The 20,685-nt window shown below is 32.7% G+C and overlaps 2 protein-coding genes across 2 annotated transcripts in view; both read right to left on the bottom strand.

Annotated features, from left to right (window-relative positions):
• Positions 1-9,356, bottom strand: part of LOC115881363 (uncharacterized threonine-rich GPI-anchored glycoprotein PJ4664.02-like) — a 54,279-nt gene extending 44,923 nt beyond the window's left edge. Inside the window, 1 exon segment of the mRNA XM_030898813.1 lies at positions 9,137-9,356. Coding sequence (XP_030754673.1) covers positions 9,137-9,146 — 10 coding nt within the window. The 5' untranslated portion in view covers positions 9,147-9,356.
• A 6,083-nt stretch (positions 9,357-15,439) lies between these two features.
• Positions 15,440-20,532, bottom strand: LOC115881372 (26S proteasome non-ATPase regulatory subunit 4). Its single transcript, XM_030898825.1, has 8 exons — positions 20,399-20,532; positions 19,924-20,064; positions 19,712-19,823; positions 19,451-19,657; positions 19,223-19,390; positions 19,055-19,166; positions 18,241-18,417; positions 15,440-15,873 (listed from the first exon to the last, which is right to left on the bottom strand). The coding sequence occupies exons 1-8, from the start codon at positions 20,422-20,424 to the stop codon at positions 15,653-15,655; spliced, it is 1,164 nt and encodes a 387-aa protein (XP_030754685.1). The 5' UTR covers positions 20,425-20,532; the 3' UTR covers positions 15,440-15,652.
• Positions 20,533-20,685: the final 153 nt, after the last annotated feature.

Here is a 20,685-nt window from a genome sequence, read left to right as displayed (position 1 = left end):
GAATGTTTGGATGGGAGTTAATCACCGCGACATTACAGATCTATTGTGTGTTCCCCTTTCTTGAGTTATAGCGAGTTATAACTCATCATACAGTCTCAAGGCTTTAACAAAAGCCAGTATCGGAGACGGCTCCACAGAGGCCAGCTCTCCATCCTCGACATCAGCCGTACCAAAGTTCATGGCACGAATGGTCGTCGTCTCGGTGCACTCAGTGATAAGGTGTTCTTGAAGGGGAAGATCGCTTTGGTCACTGCTCACTGGATTATAAGAACTAATTTGTCAAACCTTGGCAGTTCTCACTTTTTCTTCTCTGACCCACCCTTTTTTTAAAGGGGTTTAGAAAATCTGCTGGCAGACTGTCCCGACCTGTTGGTCTGCCGGCGGAGGTTGTGTCAAAGAGCAAGTTGTCTGGTTTGCTTCTAGCGACCGACTAAAACCCTTTTCCCTGTTTTCCCTCTCAAGTGCGGTTGGAACTGCCCTAAGCATTACTTCAACCTCACAAAGTATCCTCTATTGACAATGTCTATATTTTTCCTCTTCTATCTTTTCCGTCATTATATTCGTCATTAGTCTATGGACACTTTTCCACTCGTTCTCGTCTCTTAGGAGGACCTCTGCTACATTGTATTTTATGCATTGTAATCTTTTGCCCAAATACTTCAAATTTTGGAGATACAAACAAAGTGTGTTCTGGGGTATCCACTTCCACTCTTCTGTACAAAACCAACAACATGCGTCCTGCTGGTTTTTTATTCTGTGCAGGCAAAGGTGCAGGTATGAGCCAAAGACCTCATGTCCAGCTATAGCCTGTGATCCATAAAAATTCATATCTATCCATTTTCTTTCGCACCATTTTCTAATGTCTTTGATAAAAGTCTTAGTCCAGCCTTGGTATTCATTCCATCTTGTTTGCCACTGTCTGTAAGTCATCTGCTTAGCCTCCGCAGCATAATCTTTTCCCCTTTGATAAATGAGGTTCGGCTCTTTCACCAGCAGTTCCATTGAATTTATTCCTGCAAGAGCTGTAACTGCTTCTCTTGAAGCTGTTCTGTAGGCCGATATGATTCTTATTGCCATTCTACGGTTAAGTCGTTCTAATAAATCCCGATAGGATTTAAACTTCAACCCCGATTTCCAAGCTGGTGCCGCGTACAGCATCAAAGAAAGTACAGCTGTTGTTTGTAGCTTTGAACTTACCCCGCGACACTTAAAGACACTTTAGTAGACTGGGTTTATAATTTTATTTTTTTTAATAAAATACGATCCTTTAAGCAGTTTTGATTGATGATTTGATAGCCCAAATAGCCTGTCTAAAGCGCGGTACCGTGACAATTTTTTTGTGCATCACGAAAGTATTGAACCACTGTACCAAATTATTTTTTTGTGCATCTCATCATCTTATCATGCTCTTGAGCACATTTACACCATAATTGCAAATTCCTTATACAATGTATCAATGTTGTGCATCCTCAGACAAAAGACTAGGAAAAAAAGCACCTAAATACCCATTACCGCATTAAAGCTATTTACAGTTATCTCGCTTAAGAAGACGGTGATTATTAGCACACTTCGACAATATCTTCAAGCGACATCGATAAGCCTCCACCATTTCTTTTCTCTCTCTCTCCGTGTTGTCTGGCCATTTGTATGTTCGTTTATATGTTTACACACGTATAAATCGGTACCTAGAAACCCAGATTCGGCGATTCCGAGCCTCTAACAAGTAGTACCACGCTGGCGATCACGTTTGCAAGTAATATGGATCGACAGGGCATAGAATTAGACGACAAGCCTTTCAGACGCATAACGAACGTTTAACGATTAGCAATTTGTTATCTGGTACGAACGTTGTCGGCTTCGGTAATGAGTTATGTCGAGGAAGAACCACTTGTCGTTCCTCTCGTTAATGCTCGGGCAGGTGAAATAAATTGATAGATGCGTAGATTTGATTTTCTGACGTTCGTTATTTGATTATTTATGTCTTTGAAAAGATTTTTATAGATTTTATAGAGGATGTATACTCAGTAAACACAAACTATTTTAGAGGTACCTAATTGAATCTCTTTTTTTTTAATGAGACTATGTAATGTTATCGTTATCACATTTCTTTACATGAATTTTCTACATTTTCTACCACAACTACGGTAATCTGGGAGCATAGCAGTGCCCGTAGCAGCACTTTTGACTACCTCCTACCTCTACTGACTAATCTACCTTCTGACTACCCACTACTACGTTGTGGGTAAAGCAAGAATATAAAGCTTAATATATGGCTAGGTTACCAAAATATCTGGTAATTATACCTCATAGTTTATGAACTATCGCTTGTCAAATTTCTTTAATTTCGACATTGACTCAATGACAGATCATCAAAATTTTAAATTCTAAGGTACCACTGCGATAAAAAAAAGTGGTACAAGAATTAGTAGTCCCAGATAGAACTCCTGGTCTATAAGGATATCGATATGTTCTCGAATTTTGGATTTAGCCAACAACACTGTTTTTTTGTTTATCCCTAAAGCATCTGCAATGTCCCTTATGGGAACCCCATTCCTTAATCGCGTAAATATAATCGATTTTTGCTCTGAAGTTAAAGGCATTTTTTAAAAATTACGTGACACTGACACAAGAATTCTGATGACACCGATGACACTGAGTTATCAGTTTGAAAGAAAGTATTTTATTATAGCAGCAGATTAAATCATATTTTGTTGTACTACTTTTTTTTTATCGCAATGGTACTTCTAGTTGTGTCAAAAACTTCAAATTTCGAATTTTAGGTAGCTTTAAGTTTATAATGGAAGGAAAAAATAAAAAATCTCGAAATATCCTTATGGATTAAAAGTTAGCTGTCTAGCCGCTAACTGTAACTAACTTTCCAGTCGAGAAAAAGGTAGAAAACTAGAATTAATCGAAGCGGTCTCTTCTGATTTGTATATCAATGTACCAACAATAATTCAAGGATTATGATTTTTTTCTAGCCAAACTTCTTTAACTTCGCCAGTGGCTCACTCGCCATCAAAATTCTAAGGTATAATACTTCTAGACGTGTTACTAACTTCAAATTTTGAATTTTAGGTAGCTTTAAGCTTATAATGGAAGGAAAAAATTAAAAATCTCGAAATATCCTTATGAATCAAAAGTTAGCTGTCTAGCCACTACCGGTAACCGACTTTCCGGCGATGGTAATAAATTTGGATTTTTATATAAAGGCATTCTCTCTATATCTAAAACACTATCAGCATTACAGCTTTGCATATTTGAAAAGTGGCAGCATCTTTATTATTTTAAATGGAACACCCAGTATATTATTACATTTTTGGAAATTACTCTCATATCTCATAAATTTTTTATTATACTAACCTATAATCTATCTCTTATAGTTTTCGAGATAAAAAATAAAATATGTGTAAAATTGACAAAAACATGATTTTGTCAATAGGTGGCTAAACCTCCTTAACAACACTTAAGGGACATTAAATGGTCGTTACTATCGCTTTCCCGTTCAAGATATTGTAATAAGGTTGCGATGAGCTTTTTACAACGGCTATTAAGCTATCTTGTACACTTCGTACTAAAAGAATTTCTTAAAAGGACAATGTTCGTCATCAAATTCTTCTAGTAAAAATGTATCAGCTTAGAGTATCGACACAATTCATTTAACTTTCAAAAAGTCGTAATACACAACTAAAGTGTCAAAACGAATGACAACGTCAGGAAATAAATAAGTAAATGTTGCAACTTGACATTTTTTACAGCAGAGCTGCCACCTGAATCGCCAGCGGCAAATTTAAATTCCAGTCAGCCAGCCCGGCGCCGAATATGTCCATGGTTGGCAACAATGAATCTAAAAATCGCGCTCTCGATTACGTAGCTAAAATTTTAATTTGTTATCAAATATACATGTTTATCGTTCAAGAGTTTCCAATAGTTGTTTTGTCAATTACTGCTATCCTAAGGTTGTTCAAACAGCATCTTTGTAGTTGTTTACAGTGGCGGCTCGCCACATAAAGTATACCTTTCTAATATTTGTACACTAGAAATAATGTTATTATCTGATCGTATAAAGTAGTAACGTGAAAACATCGTTATGAACTCAATTAAATATATATTTTTCCTTTTTTCTTGACGATTAGATGAGCACATACCCTAGGCCCTTTAGGACCAGCCGCCACTGGTTGTTTGAACTTTTATTTAAAATTTTTTTTATTATTTTTTTTTATTTAATACCTACTACTTATTTCGAAAATAAAATGTGTTTGTCTTATTGATTTTTAAAAAGTAACGATTGGACTTAAATATATATGGTATAATAATGTAAAAGTATATAAATATTATAATGCCACAAGCTATTGTTCTCTGAACTTGCCGTTATATCGCGAATTATATAAATTTAGGCCTTTTGTAGCTCTGGGCCTGCAGCCTCTCCAGTACTTTCATTCCATGCTCGATGATTTTCTTTCACTTAAAAGCGGCATACTGGGACAGAGGACTTTACTGTAAGTAATTTTAGTAATCAAAATTGTTATAAGTACAAATCTCATTTAATATTTTTATCGCTAAGATACTTTTTTTAATTCAGTACAGTTATTTTTTTGGGTGAACGTTTTTCACGAAATAACTTTTTTTTTTAAAAATGATATTATAACTGATAACAACAAAATTCCTACTACGATTTCTAGATGTATTTGTTAGTCAGACAATATACAGGGTGCGTCTCAAAAGTGGCTTACCCCTATAACTTTTTTATTTTTGAGATAAAAAAACGATATTTATTGGTATGTTAGTATGACATAAATTTAGCAAATAATCTAGCTAGGAAAGGAGCGAACACTCCACTAACTGGACCAGAACCGTTCTGCTTTCCAAGTGGTAACCAACTCAAGGCGGAACTCAAGAACTTGGAAGATTCCATCCGCAACCTGGAATGGAAATCTTGCAATGGTCTAAGACACTCGAAGAAGTTTCTGAGGGCTTATGAATGATGTTAACTTTTGATATTCTCGCTTAAAAAAATTGTATTTTAAATTTCAATCTAGAGTGTCATGGCTGTGTTAAGAACACTAATTTTTAATCAAGGAGCGATGGAAAAATAAATTTGATCGTCTGATGTGTTTAGTGTCTTGTTTTGGCCGGTTAAAAGAAGCCCAAATCATATTTTTAATCATATCTCAATCTTTTCAAATGAAACGAGGGTGGCTCATTAGCATATTTGGAAAAACATTTTTAAGGAATAATTTAGTACCACACACTTGGTATTTCGAATCAAATTGTCGTTATGAACCGCATGTTATAATTGCAAATAAACCATATGCGACAATATGTCAAATGTTGACATATGATGATGATCTATTTAGAGTGTCATTTTCAATCCAATAAAGTAAAAAAATACCCAGGGTGCCATTTAAAAATGTAAAGTTGTAGGTATTATAGTCATTTCCGGTGAAACAGGAAGTGACTGAAAACAATTGAATATGTCAATCAATCCTAATTTATGTGTTTATGTCATATTATACTAACATTCTAAATCTTGTTTTTTTATCTGAAAAAATAGAAAAATTATAGGGGTAAGTTTACATCTAGTTTCTGTACCTATAATAACCGGATGTACCGCCATCTCGAAAATATTTTTGTCGCATTGCATTCGGCTTTTTTTGTTATCATTCACTTAAATTGTCAGAATACACTATTATTCACTTTGTAGGCTTTTAGTTTTATCTCATTAGAAAAATTAATGATAACAATAATTGTGTGTTAGATAAAAATATTTTGAAATACCATTCGATCAAAAAGAAATGGCGTCAAAGACGGCTGGAGAATGACAATCGATGATAATTTTGGCGAAGTCAGCCAAGACGTCATTTACTTGGCCCGTACTCTTATTTATTTTTTAATGGTGCTTACTGCCAGTTGGCCTTAAGAAGATTGTAATTTATTTTTATATTGAATAAAAATAATGTTTAAATGGTGTAGTTTAAAATTCGCGAAAAAATATTTGTTTTTGAAATAGATTTGTGTCTAGAAACGTTCTATCTTTTTATCTGTTTATAATTAGTGTGAAGTTTACGTCAATTTTTAGTAAATGACGTCCAGAGATTGACCTCGCCAAAATTATCATCGACTGTCATTCTCCAGCCATCTTTGACGCCGTCTTTTTTCGTTCATCCGATATAATTTTGCCTAATGACTGGATATAGGTACTTCCTGAGGATGAAGAAAGATAAACTTATTACTGGCCTTTTATGAAAAAAATGGAAATATATCTGTAAAGAGGCCTTTAATTCAGTTGGCTATAATAACGAAAATAAATGTTACTTTAATTTTATTTATTTGAATATAATAACTCTCTGTACTAAGGAATACTTCTCTGTATACTAAGAAAACATGATATATGCAAATAAAAACATATAAAAAGTATTATTGTACAACTGTTTTTTTCAGACATAAGATATTTCCTAGAAAATATTTTTTATATTAATAATATGCAATTCGTGCATATAATTCAATATGAAATATCTATAGATATTTCTATTGATAGTACTATCAATTATACATCTATAAATATTTTGAATAATAGAATATTTAAATTATAATTGAATTATTTTTTTTAGATAAAAAAAAATTAAGATTTGGTCTGTTAGTACATGACATAAATCAGGACTGATTGATATATGCATTCAATTCTTTACGGCCACTTCCTGTGTCACCGGAAATGACTACAACTTTGATTTTCAAATGGCACCATCGGTATTTTGTTACTTTATTCGATAGAAAATGACACTCTGAATAGAATGACGGATCATATGTCAACTTTTGACATTTTCGCTTAAAACAAAATTGTATGGCTGTGTTAAATGATTTGATTGAAAAGTAGATTTGATCGTCTAATGTTTTTAGTGCCTTGTTCTGGCCGATTAAAAGATGCCCAAATTGTATATTTAATCATATCTCAATTTTTTCAAATGGAACGAGAGTGGCTCATTAGCATTTTTAGAAAAAGCATTTTTTTATAAATAATTTAGTACAACACACTTGGTATTTCGAGTCAAATTGTCATTATGAATCACGTTTCAAATTTCAAATCTGAAAAAGCAAAAAAGTTATAGGAGTGAGCCACTTTTGAGACGCACCTGGTATAGCCATATTATATTTTTTGAACTGAAAATTTAAACAAAAAAAAATAATTATAAATTTCCATGAACGTCTTTCCATTGACGTCTTCTTGGGGTCGAAATATACTACCCCTAATTATATTTGTACTTATTTAACACTTATCCTGTATATATTCATAAATTTAAAGCGAAAAAAAAAATGATAATTAATTTGAGAAGTATACAAGATAAAACAGTGTATGATCAGTAAGTTTTCTAAAGATTCTTCTCAACTCATATTCACTTTTAAAATAAAAGCACTTTAGGGATATGCTCACTTTGGGAAGTTGATGAATAATAGAAGTCGAAATATGTGCATCAAATCATTAAATTGTCCTATTGCTGCTAAAAGTCACTAACTAACATTTTACCGAATAACCTGAAAATTCAATTACTAACTTTATTTTGAAGCCGAGAATCGATTGAAATTTCTGGCTATTTATGCTGTATTTTAATTCCGAATAGTTACTAACAACAACTTTATGCACTGCAATTTATCTTTAGACGCGTTTTTCTCGGAAGTAATAAAAAGTAAGTTAGTGACTTTTGGCAGCAATGGGACGAAATAGGTATGGGTTTTAAAGTTTGTCCAAAAGTTTATATATTTTTACAATGGTTTGGATATACTAGATATTCTTTATTAAAACTTTTCTCCATAATAAACCAAAAATAAAATCATCTCATGGTTATCAATCAACATGGTTAGCGAAACGCGGCTTCAGTGCAAAAGTAAAGTGTTTTGGTGTATTGTGGTGAATTAGTGTTTTATTTTGCTGTTGTAACACCAAAGGTTCCAACCCTCAATTGTAATCTGTAGGAACTATTAAAACATATGGTAAGAAAATAGTCAAATTACTCAAACCGTTAAACAGTAATACTTTTATATTATCATTTAATTCTTCTTTATAAAGGTTACATAAAGTTACTTTACACATAGTGTTATATTTACAAATTGGGTACTCTTAAGTGTACAGGGTCCGGCAATAGTGCGGAAAAAAGTGTGAGCGGATTGAGATGATTTTTTTTAAATGCCACCCCCGGTATATTATTGCAATTTTGGCTTCCTTTCAGATCACTTTACATAATCCTAAGATATGAGTAAATATGTTTCGATAGTTTCAGAGATATTAATAAATAAATAAACAAATATATATTTTTCAGCATTTCTTAAAAAAATTATTAAAAATACAAGAACTGTTCTGAAATCAAAACTATATTAGGTGTTTACTTTAGATGGTCTGTACTTACTTTGCTATAAATATGGTAATTGTAAATCACACAGGATGTTCAAAATTCTACGCCAAACTTACTAAAATATAAAATAATATTTCTTACTTTTTTTTATATGGAACACCCTGTATATTATTCTGTCAGCAGATGGAGAATTAAAAAATGCACATTTTTTGTATATTTCAAAATTTTTAACGGTTTCGCAGATATTCGCGGTTTTATATTTCATATGGCATTTTCCATAGTAAATTTTTATCAAAGCCACCCAATGATTTTTCTCTCGTATTTTACCGTTGAAAAAGCCATATGAAATAATACTGCGTGTATCTGCAAAACTTAACAATTTGAAATACTTTAAATAAAAAAAATGTTCGCTTTTAACTCTCCATCTAGTAACAAAAAATAAAAAAAAAATATATATTTTTTTTATTTATTTATTAATATCTCTGAAACTGTCGAAACATTTTTACTCATATCTGAAAGAAAGCCAAAAATGCAATAATATACAGGGTGTTCCATTTACCAAAAAATACCTGATCCACTCACACTTTTTTGAGCCACCCTATAGAAGTTAAAATATTTTCCTGAAATACATCCTTGTATATACTTTATATAGGTTTGCACTTAAATTAAATTCTCAAGTTTTTTATTCTCGAAGCTACAGTTGCCCGACGCATTTTTGCCGGTCCCTGTATACCTTCAAAGCACGCATTTTTTACTATAACTTTTTCTTTAAAAACAGAAAAAATACTCACCGCGCTTCATCGGCTCATCAACCAAGACCAGAAAAACGCACAACGAACCTGGCAGAGATAAAACGAGGAAAAATAAACCGTTGAATGCTGGCGAAGACGTCGTTGAACGTCGCACGAGAGCGTACTATGCCGGGGCTAACAAACTTTTTCGCGACCGGTCTCCTAAGGTACTGCCAGCCCAGTCAGAGTCAATGTCACTCACTGGCTGCTGCCGTTCTTCCTCGACAACGTCTTCTCTCGTCCTTCTTCTTCGTATTCTTCCTTTTGGTACCGCCTGCTCCGGCCACCGAAGATCGAGCGGTAGTACCGAAGTTGGAGTTACCGTCGGTGGTGGTAAATCTGTCGGATAATAAATCGTGCTCGGCGAAATAAAATAATTGAAAGCTCTTACTAGAAGAGAGCTTCCAAATCAATTTGTAGTACCTAACAGATGACAGTATCTAAGTATGGAAGGGGAAAGTACACAAGGGTTCAATGGGACATAGTACTGCGATCCTTTTGAATCACTATAGTTTGTCCTAGGGTCGGACTGGGCCACAATAATTGTGAGAAGGGGCCCGGGTGGAATTTTTTTGCGTATTTTTTCGCCTTACTTTTTGGTAAATTTTTCCCTATTGATTTGTTGTTAGTGTTTGAAATCAAGGAACTACCCGTAACGCAATGCGAATGTAAATATCGTTAATCAAAAAAAAAGTTTTGGGGATCAGAATATTACCCGTCACTTTTTTCTGTCTCTTTTCTACACTGAAAAAAAAACATATAAAAAGAAAAAACTACCACATTGTACAGGGTGGGTCAAATGGGACGCTTTTAAAAGAACTTTTTAAGGGAAAATTAATATCAGTGTCTGGAGCTCAATTTCCATCAAAAACATGATGGTAAAAACCACACATCAATATCTGTTACCGTTTCGGTGTTACGGGGTGTTTTTCAAAAATATGCATTTTTAACAAATCGCTGTAACTTTTTTTCTATAGAAAATTTCTATCAAAAAACATTTTCAAAGCACGTTTTTACGTAGAATTTAATAGTTTAAGTATATTTTTTTTAAATTAATAATTTAAGAGATTTTTTATTTGGGACATCCTGTATATTTTTAATTAACTGAAGAGAACTTAAAATTGCCTTTCCAAAAATATAGCGCACTTGATATTTTGTTATAATTCCCTTCGAAATACAGAATCTTTAAAAGTTCGCCACTTTCAACTAGTCGGCTTTGGACCCTTATTGATGATATGCCCCTAATATGGAACTTGAAAACATATTTTTCCAGCAAGACGAGGCACCGCCTCAGAACGTTGAAGTTATCAGCAAATTTTTGCTGTCAATTTCAAGAATAGCTAACCAAGATCCCAGCCGTTGGCCGTCGAGGCCGCCGGACTTAGTGCCTATGAATCTAATCCTATGGATATCTTTGCGGAAGAATAAAGGTTCTTACTTTTAAATTGCTCGTATAATCTAGATAATCATTAGAAATACTTAGCAAGTGTAAGATGGTGTCTTTCACCCCCACTGAGTTAACGAATTCCGCGAGAAATGCTCAAAAACGACCCCGTCTGTCCATAATAGAAGACGGTTGATATGTCGAACACCTGAAGCAAAATCTCAATGTATGGGTTTACTATTTATTTTTATTGTTATTAGATATACATAGTTTAAATATGTTGATGTTGGTTAAATATAGTTTAAATTGTTATAAAATTCTGCATCTCATTGCAAATATTATTTTTGTTTCAATTGATGCTCACAGCTAGAATTTTTTTGCATTACAGCTGGCACCGTTTAAAGCCTACTTATTTAAAGTGGGCGAATTTTTATAAACTCTATATCTCGAATGTGCTATATTTATAGGCCAGCTTGATCTTGTACGACACGTGTTACTGTGACAATTAGTTCTGACGTAAGAAACGTCAAAAGTTGATGTCGACCGATCACGACCAAATTTGGTGGGTAGGCTATGTGAGCGATAGTGCACACGGTTCCACCCTGCGAAGTTGGATACGACGTTTCGTTTACATTTTCATCAGGGTGAGACCAATGTGAGACTAAGGATTTGATAATGAAGAAAAATGTGGGTCGATTTCGGCACAATTGGGGATGGACTATAGGATGACGTTTCGAAATGCCTCTATATGTATAAACGAAATCATCAGGATTTTTCTTAGGTGGATTGGAACCAAACTCGGCACCGTGAATAGATGTATCCAAATGGAGTCCTCAGACGGGGGAGAGTCCTCATCTACAGGGTGTCCCAATTTCAAGCCACATCATTGCGGGATCTAGAAAACTACAAGAGATACGGTGACGGTTAATTATTTGGGAAAATTTCATTCATATTAGTTTTAATTTCCATAAACACCTACAGGGTGACCCATTAGTACGAGGAAGTCCAGTATCGTAGTTGTTGAGGAAGATATGAAAAAAAGTTTTATATAGATGTTGCATGGTTTTATAATGGTGCATATCCTAAAAATATTTGGTTGTATATAGGGTGTCCCCCAAAAAAATATGTAATAAGTTTAATATTTTTGTAGATTGTATCTCCCATTTTTCTGTACACAATTGGATTCAGCATAAAATTCGCATATAGTACACTATTTTTATTTGAAGCGCTATGCGGTGTTGCCATTGTATGTCTTATTTACTAAAACTTTAGCTAAAAAAACTATATCCGAAAAGTGGTTAAAAATTGGAGTGAATATAACTTTATTAATACCTAGCTATATTTTCCTAAGCACCAAGAATAACAGTATATAACGGGTATTTTTTATGGCGTCGCCAATATCGCAACATTTAAAAAATGTTATATCTCTATTTTTTTAAAAGCAACTCCCTGTATATTATTTTTCGTTTAGATGCAGAATTAAAAAATGAACATTTTTGCATTTAAAGCGGCAAGTTCTAAATTTTTAACGGTTTTTCAAATATTCGCTGTGTTAATGGGGTTTTCAACGGTAAAATACCAGACAAAGATCATGTTATAAAAATTTACCGTTGTAAGTATATATACATGTAATAATATATGCACCACGAATATCTACGAAACATCATCTTTTTTCTTATTTTTATCTTCTTAATTTTGGCTTTTGAATAAAAATTAAATTAAAATATCAATCTTATTTTGAGATTACGAAAAAACGAATGTACTTACCGAAATAAGCTTAATATAGATATCTAACAGACTAAAATCTAATCTCGCGATGTTTCAAAATTTCTAAATCTCTTACTCGCAATTTCCTAAACGTCAAAAGAAACGTAGATATACCGGGTGCGTCTCAAAAGTGGCTCACCCCTATAACTTTCTTATTTTTTCAGATAAATAAACGAGATTTGGTATGCTAGTATATTTATGACATAAATTAGGATTGATTGACGTATTTAATTGGTTTCGGTCCTGTTTCACCGGAAATGACTACAACTTTTGATTTTTAAATGGCACCCTCGGTATTTTTTTACTTTATTTGATAGAAAATGACACTCTGAATCGAATGGCATATCATACGTCAACTTTTGACATATTCGTTTAAAAACAAATTGTATTTTAAATTTCAATCTAGAGTGCCATGGTTGTGTTACAAACACTAATTTTTAATCAAGGAGCCTTGGAAAAATATATTTGATCGTCTAATGTTTTTCGTGTCTTGTCCTGGCCGGTTAAAAGATGTCCAAATCGTATTTTTAATCATATCTCAATTTTTTCAAATGGAACGAGGGTGGTTCATTAGCATATTTGGAAACAGCATTTTTTACGAATAATTTGATACCACACATTTGGTATTTCGAGTCAAATTGTCGTTATGAACCGCATGTTATAATTTCAACTAAACCATATGCGAAAATGTCAAAAGTTTGACATATGATATGTCATTCTATTCAAAGTGTCATTTTCTATCGAATAAATTAAAAAAATACCGAGGGTGTCATTTAAAAATCAAAAGTTGTAGTAATTTCTGGTGAAATCGGAAGTTGAAGTTGAAGACCGAAAACAATTGAATATGCCAATCAATCCTAATTTATGTCATATATTAAAATACCAAATCTCGTTGTTTTATCTAAAAAAATTAAAAAGTTATAGACACTTTTGAGACGCACCGGGTATATAATATAAATCATAAAAATGTGAAACAGGGAGATTTAAGTAGATAGGCGGAATCCAACATTCACACAAATATTACTTATAATAGGAACGGAAAGTATGGCGGAACGATGTTTCTCAACAGTCTATCTCCACAAAAGAGATTGATGAATAAGTAAATCTAGACCGAGAATCGGCTGAAAAAGTTTATAAATAAATAAGTTACGTATGCGCGCTAAGTAAACCGTCCAATTCCCACGCCGATCGTCCAAAATATGGGTCGAAGAAATACAATGGATACAGAGTGATATAAAAGAAATGAAAGAGACTTATCGGAGAAATTAATTTAGAATAGACAAATAATTGAAAAAATTGAATATCGATATAGGGTGAATATGCCAATCGGACATCCACTAGTGGTCGGACATAACGTATTTATTGAGAAATGAGTTAAAAATATGGCTTAGTATTGCTCAATTCTTGGCAGAATTGAGTTTTTAATTATGCCGCTTTGTTCTATAACATTTTTTTTGTCTAAATTGTCACCCTGAAACTCTTAAAAATTCGGGAAAGTGACCACATGTTTGTGCTTTCTAACTCGTATATAATTTTGCTCTAAGTCTAGTCTATTGGAAAAATAACTCTTTTGTTTTAGTCTTTTTCTTGATAATTGATATGTAATATCTACCGTCTTTTTCGTTTGAAATATAATGACATGAGTTTTTGGTAGTGTTTAGCGGTCGGATAGGAAAAACTCAACACAAACGCAGATCAAAGGAAATAAAAGTTGTCCGATCGCTGGTCAACGCTAAATTTAATATATTTGAGACGTCGAACAGTAGCCGCTTTTCGACATCATATTGCAGAGTTTAGACTAATTGTTTATGATGTTTTGGATATTTTCAAGCATGAAGCCTAAAGTAAAAGGGAGTTTTCATCAATACAATAAAAATGCATGCAAACAGTTCAAAATGTCCGCGAGAAGAGTGAAAATCGCGTAAAACATGCAGTCAGTACAGGATTCCAAGTCAACAGTACAGGACTGTATTAAAGACAAATAAGCGACGTTTGCAAACGAATGGAACCAGAACTTGTTTTAACCAGGGAAATTGAAAAAAAAACTTGTTACCTGGATTGAAACTTAGTCGTTTGCGGATTTCCATTTAAACAGGTATTACTTAATACAGTTAAAAAAATTGTACCTAGAAGAAGAAAAGTTGAAAACGCTGTTACTAAAGCATGGTTTTATGAACCGCGTTGGTATCGTTTAAAGATGATTTTTTTCATCTAGATAACATACAACAATAAACGGTATATAATGTTTAAGATTAAATTTGCATTAAAATTATACATATTATATTAAATACAGGACTGTGCAGAATCAGCTAATCACAAAGTCTCCGACTTATGGTAACTACCCAGCCGGATACTAGCAAGCACTGACTGACTATATACTGACAAAACAGCACTTGAAAAAATAATTAAAATTATTGGTAGGTTTATGGAAATAACATATATAGGTATACTTCACATGAAGCCCAATAACCACACTATCTATTTCATAAAATTTTATTTCCATGCCACCAATAAAGAAAATTTCATCAACAATTTAAACTCAGCTTTTTTTAAACTGCCCGACCACTGACATGTTCACCCTATACCCAACAATATGCAAGAATAAAAATATTTCTAGTAGAAGTCATGATGTACAAGGTAGTCTGCAAAGTTTCCGACCTCACCATGTATACTGGCGGGAAATAGATAGATGGGGCTGAGCCCCTCACATTTTGCGCTGGATGAATACTATAATAATAAGCCCCATTATTACTTATGGAGCAGTTGCTTGGTTTTGAAAACTAGAGCAACGCACAGCAAGGTAAAACCTGTGCAAAATGCAGAAACTGGCACGCATCTGCATCCCAGAAGACATAAGAACGTTCCCATCAACTCGAATGGAGGTCATTCTACGATTAGACCGAAGAGGGTCTCACTATTGGAATTACATGTACATTTTCCCGGCAGTCGCTAGCAGTCATTGTCAGTTTTACGGCAGTCGCGGTCATTGGCAGTCGCTTGGTAGTAAAAAGATATTTTTGCATTACATGTACATTTCTTACCCAAGTGAAACACCCCTCGTTCTAGACCTAACACCACTGCACACTAAAATATATACCTTCTATTATCATTGAATTGAGATAGGAAAAAGTAAGGACATAAATAACATATGACTTATTTATATACTATAGCAAATTTATTGAGAACTCTTGGTCAGTCTACAACAAAGACATTATTAAAACTAACCTTATTCAATTATAGAAATATATATTTTGTAGACCTACCAAGGCCTAACATAAACTTACAAGGCATTAATAAAAAACAAATTCATGTATACTATAATACGATTACCACAAAAGCTATTAAAGTGAATTAATTAAATTTGTTCATTTCTTTTGCTTATCGTCCGATTTTTCATCTTTTTTCTTATCTTTCAAGCTACCAACTGCCTGACGAACCGCCTCCGACTGAGGATCTACACCAGGAAGGTTTTCCAGGACACTCTGTAGAAATACCGGATCGTTCATTACTTCGGAATAGTCTTCGTCGCCTTCAACTTCCATCGGTTCTTCTTTAGCCTGCGCTGAAGTAACTGTAGTTTGTTCGTCTAAAATTTAATATACAGAGTGTGCGAAAATGTTTGCAACAAAGGGGAAAATGTTTTATTCAATTATTGAAAAAAGTTAATACAGAATTTGTGTGACAACAAACTGTCTGTTGCGGTATGTTACAAAAATCATTTATAATAATAATAGTCTTATACCGGGTGTTTCAAATCCGACACTCACGATATACCCCAAGTAGCATTTTTAGACACAAAATCGAAACAAAATCTCTGCTGAGAAAAATTTGCGAAACGTTTCGTCACAATTCTGATACTTATGTTTCCTAATATAAATCGCTTATTGTTTCGAAACATTTTACCAAAATATGGTTTAGCTACATAAGCTATAACAATGTGTCACAAATTTTTCGAGACTTTTAAATAACAGATGTGGCTCACATTTACATATTTCGTACCCGTTTTGGACCTGAAAAGTTTCCATAATTTATTTGATATTCTGTCAAATACGAGAATATAATCTTACTTTATTGTTTTAATTTTGTTCTGCAGTTTTTGCATTTAAGCATTCTTCAAGTTTTTATAGTACTATAATTAAAAAGGCAGAAGGAAGGACAAATGGTGAGTACAAATACAGATACTTTTCTTATGCGATTTTATAATAATTTATTATATGCATTACAGAGATTATTTGTTTTAGGAATAAATGTAATAACAGCCACTACCCAGACCCAACAGGAGACCGAAGAAAAATGTTATCAGCAAACGTTTTTTTCTCTTTTTTCCACAATGGAATACATGTTTTTATGTTTAATTGTGTTATAAGTAAATAAAACTGTTTTAATTATTTTGACCAGAAGTTTTGATTAGCGTTGTTGACAGGTGACTAGTTCGAAATTTCAACACAGATAGCGCTAAATCGAAACATTATGGAAACAAGGTTTCCATTTATTGTCGATTCATTTTTGAAACACGAGTTTCACTCTTTTTAGACACAAATATGACATAATGTAGATGAGTTGTGTCCGACTCCATGTCAATTTTATAATAATATAATGAATTAAAATTCCGCTATGTTGATAGCGTTTTTAACTAAAAATATAGTTTTTTATCGGCTGTTAAGCATTCAAACTCATAAGAACGCGTACTACTTACGTCACTTTATATATTATTTTCAGAACCATGATAATAGAGATAAAAATAAAAATCTATATTTCAAACAAAAATATTTTGTAGTAACAAATAATGATATATAGAAGGAGCATTAAAAATATGAAAGTACATTAATAAATTAAACGATGAATTTACTTTTGCCAGATCTTTTTTGTACGAGAAAACCTAAAAACAAGGATTTTAAGACAAAAAAATTATGGCGGAGTTCGACATTGTTGATGGTTTGTTTTTCATTTTGAAATCCTCAACAGACATAGACTATCTTAGTTTGGTATTTTGTTTCTTCGCATTTAGAAACAGTGGCTGCTGAAAACGGGAACATCTTGGACACAAATTGCAGAAAATGTTTCAAAACATTTCCTCTTAAAGTTTTCATTCCGCTTCGAAATACATTAGGAAACGGCTAGTGCCACAACAGTGGAAACACATGTAATAAAGCCAAATAAAATGTATAGGTTTCGAAAATGTTTCCTATTTGTTGTATACCGTTTCCATTTTGTGTCAAGAAACAGAGACACGATTATTAGAAACATTACCTAAAATGTGTCCAAAAATGCTACTTGGGCTGAAGCTGTAAAATAATTAAACTAAGTTAACGTAAAAAAAGATACGGGCGTTTATGCCGCAAAAAACGTGTATATTTCGACACTCTCAAGGGAATCAAAATTTATAGGGTATGTTCCGTTGACATAAAACTATGAAATTTGGCAAGGAATACCGTTTTATACTAAGTATAGGTAAATATCTGAAAACTATACATTTGAAAATTAAATCATTACAAAATATACAGTATGTCCCGTGGTTGTCTTTAGAAGTTAAAACGGTATGAAAATTTGGAAAAGTATAAACGGTATTAACCATTTTAGAACAAGCAGAATTGTTTATAAAGAATCTATTTTTTTAAAAATGACAATAATAAAAAACCGAGTGACAATCTGGAGACATACTGTAAAAGTGGGTACCTGGTGGAACGCCCCACAGCGGCCGCAAAAGCCTATTGTTGGTAAAACCACCCACAGACTTCTTAAAGAAAAATATAATTGAAAGTACATTTCAATAAAACAAATTTTAATATTATAAAGGGTAAAGTAACTTGCAGTATACCACTGCCCACTAATTTGTAAAAAAATGAAGTAAAAACTTCAATGAAACGAAAAGAAACAAAATAAAACATGAAACCTAATATAAAATACTATTTTTTAAGTCTAAATTTGAACGAAAGAACATTATAGAACTTACCTGCATCTTGCATTGACATCTGCATTGCAAAAGCTATTTGCTCGTCCTCTGTCATATTGGCAAAGTCAACAGGCACTCTAGCGGCTGGTTGAGCAGCGGTAGTAGTAGTGGTGGTAGTACCACCATCTTCCATTGACATAGCTAGAGCCCTTTCTAGCAATGCTTCTTCAGATGGTTCTATATCAGTAAATTATCATAAAAAATTCCCACAATTAATATAATCATGTTTCAAAAAAATGACTTGATTATAATAAATCACGTCTTTTGTTAAAAATATCTTTTAGTATTTCTGTTATTGTTGATTTTTTCCTATAAACAAGACAAGTTGCTATTTTTAATAGTTTGGTTTAGTTTGGTTAATACATCTTTAAGACTTCAAAAATAGTTACTACAGTTACTACAGGGTGGTCGAATAACGGACTACTTCTTAAGGAAAAAATATATAACTGGTGTAAATTATTTTCAAATTCAAAAATTAGCACAAAATCAAAAATACCAATTTTTTTCTTATATTTTCCTAATTGAGGTGCGTTGAAAATATATGAACTATTTATTCTTCAACCAATAACGCACCTCTTCAAATGATGTTAAACATTTTACATTCAAACATTGATGTTTTAGAAGAACTGATTTTTGAAAAAAGCTTTTTTGCTCTACTTATGGAGCTATAAAATGTATCTTAATAACTTGAGATTGCTTTGTTTTGAAATTACCTCATGGACTGTATATAAATTAAAAACTTAGAATGGGTGAAAAGAAAGCAACTTTAAAGTAGCCAATTTAAATAATTTTAGTGTTTGATATAATACTCTACCTTCTGTAATAGTTTCTGTTTTAACACCCGTTTCTGTACCAGAAGCCTCCCTAGCTCTCCTAGCTTCATCTTCTTGACGTTGACGTTGCTCCTCCATAGAAACACGCAAAGCCTAAAAAATAAAATAAAATAAAAACACTACAAGTAATAAAAAAAGAATGTTGGTACCAAAGCCAATTCTGGATCTTCATTAGGATCAACACCAAACTCAAATCCGGAACCACCCAAGCCTGCACCGCCTGTACCGTCTTCACCTTGAATAATAGGGGAAGAGATTAAGGCATCAGATAGATGGGGTCCCGGAGGGACAGTTACCAAGTGGCTGCTAGTACCATCCTATAATCAAAATATACCTGCAATAAAATAATTGTTGTTGCAATTAAACATCATACAAACCTTTCCATTCAAAGTATTAATAAAAGTCATCAGAACTTCCGAGTTTTCAGCATCCTCTCCAAAACTAATAATATCGACGTTTACTTTTTCTTTCTTTAATTTCTTGGCTAGTTTCACTAACTCCTTCTCTTCACTGGCTACTGGACTTCCAACAAAAGCTACTATTCTCATTTTATGGTTCTTGCCTTGGCGATGCTTTAAAGCTAACTATAAAAAAGTATTACATAAATGTTATATAAAAATATGCTTTTAATAACTTACATGAGCAATTCTAATTCCTGTATGCAAATTAATGTCACCATTTGGTTGAACCTGATGTAATTTTGATAAAATACGTCCAACATCACTTGTAAGTGTAGCAAGAACCTCCACACTAATACATTTAAATTAAATGTTATAAAAATATAAGGAATATACATAAAACTTAGGTGATTATTATATTGTCGATATTAAACTCTAAATAGTGTACTTACTTTGCCAAAGTTAACAAACCAACATTATTTTCAGGATTAGATCTTGTTTTAGAATGACACACTAAATTAACTGCATCTTGTTGAGCTTGAAGTCTTGTTGGTAAGAAATCCCCATTCCTCATATAGTCGCTATTATCAACGCTAAAGAAATATTTAAAGTATAATATCTTTTATTATAAATAATAGCAAAAATGTTAAGTCATGTAATTGAAGGTTAGAAACAGAAAAATTTAACATATTAAACCTTACCAAATCATGGTACTTTCCAGAACCATTTCTAAATAAATTTAAGAAAATTGTAATAGTAAAAAATTAAGATAAAACGCTAGTTTAATATAAAATTTTAGTTATTTAAACATGAAATTTAGAGTTGTTTCATGAAAACAGAATCTCGATATCGAGGTCGACTGAATTGATAAATATGACAAAAGAATAATTGTTATATCGTTCCCAAGAGAAGTAATCACTGACTTACCATATCATGCTACTTTCAAGAACCATTTTAGCTAATTATCCTCTAGAAATTATTAAAAAATAAACAACTCAGGAAATTTTTGAGAATGACAATCACAATTCACAATATCTTTTGACGTCTGTCAATAATTGTATGAAGTTAGCAATAGAAAAAAATAAATATAATCTATGGTTAGCGGATTGTTAGGGAATCTGTGGTTCTGACCACAGAGCAGTAAAATTATATGATTTTAGTGCTGGGAGAATACAATAATGATTAGTGACCACATAGATAAAAAAAGAAGATTA

This window comes from Sitophilus oryzae, unplaced genomic scaffold (assembly GCF_002938485.1).
Source record: "Sitophilus oryzae breed Bouriz unplaced genomic scaffold, Soryzae_2.0 scaffold_1717_pilon_pilon, whole genome shotgun sequence".
NCBI classification, from domain to species: domain Eukaryota; kingdom Metazoa; phylum Arthropoda; class Insecta; order Coleoptera; family Curculionidae; genus Sitophilus; species Sitophilus oryzae.
The sequence above is the reverse complement of the archived record's forward strand: the minus strand, read 5'-3'. Positions and strand labels throughout refer to the sequence as shown.

Excerpts from the sequence above, each read along its gene's own strand:
- LOC115881372 (XM_030898825.1), bottom strand. The coding sequence starts at position 20,424 with ATGGTTCTTGAAAGTAGCATGATATG. Across the intron at positions 19,824-19,923 it reads GGTTTGTTAACTTTGGCAAA|TGTGGAGGTTCTTGCTACAC; the intron begins GTAAGTACACTA and ends TAAATGTATTAG. Across the intron at positions 19,658-19,711 it reads CAGGAATTAGAATTGCTCAT|TTAGCTTTAAAGCATCGCCA; the intron begins GTAAGTTATTAA and ends ACTTTTTTATAG.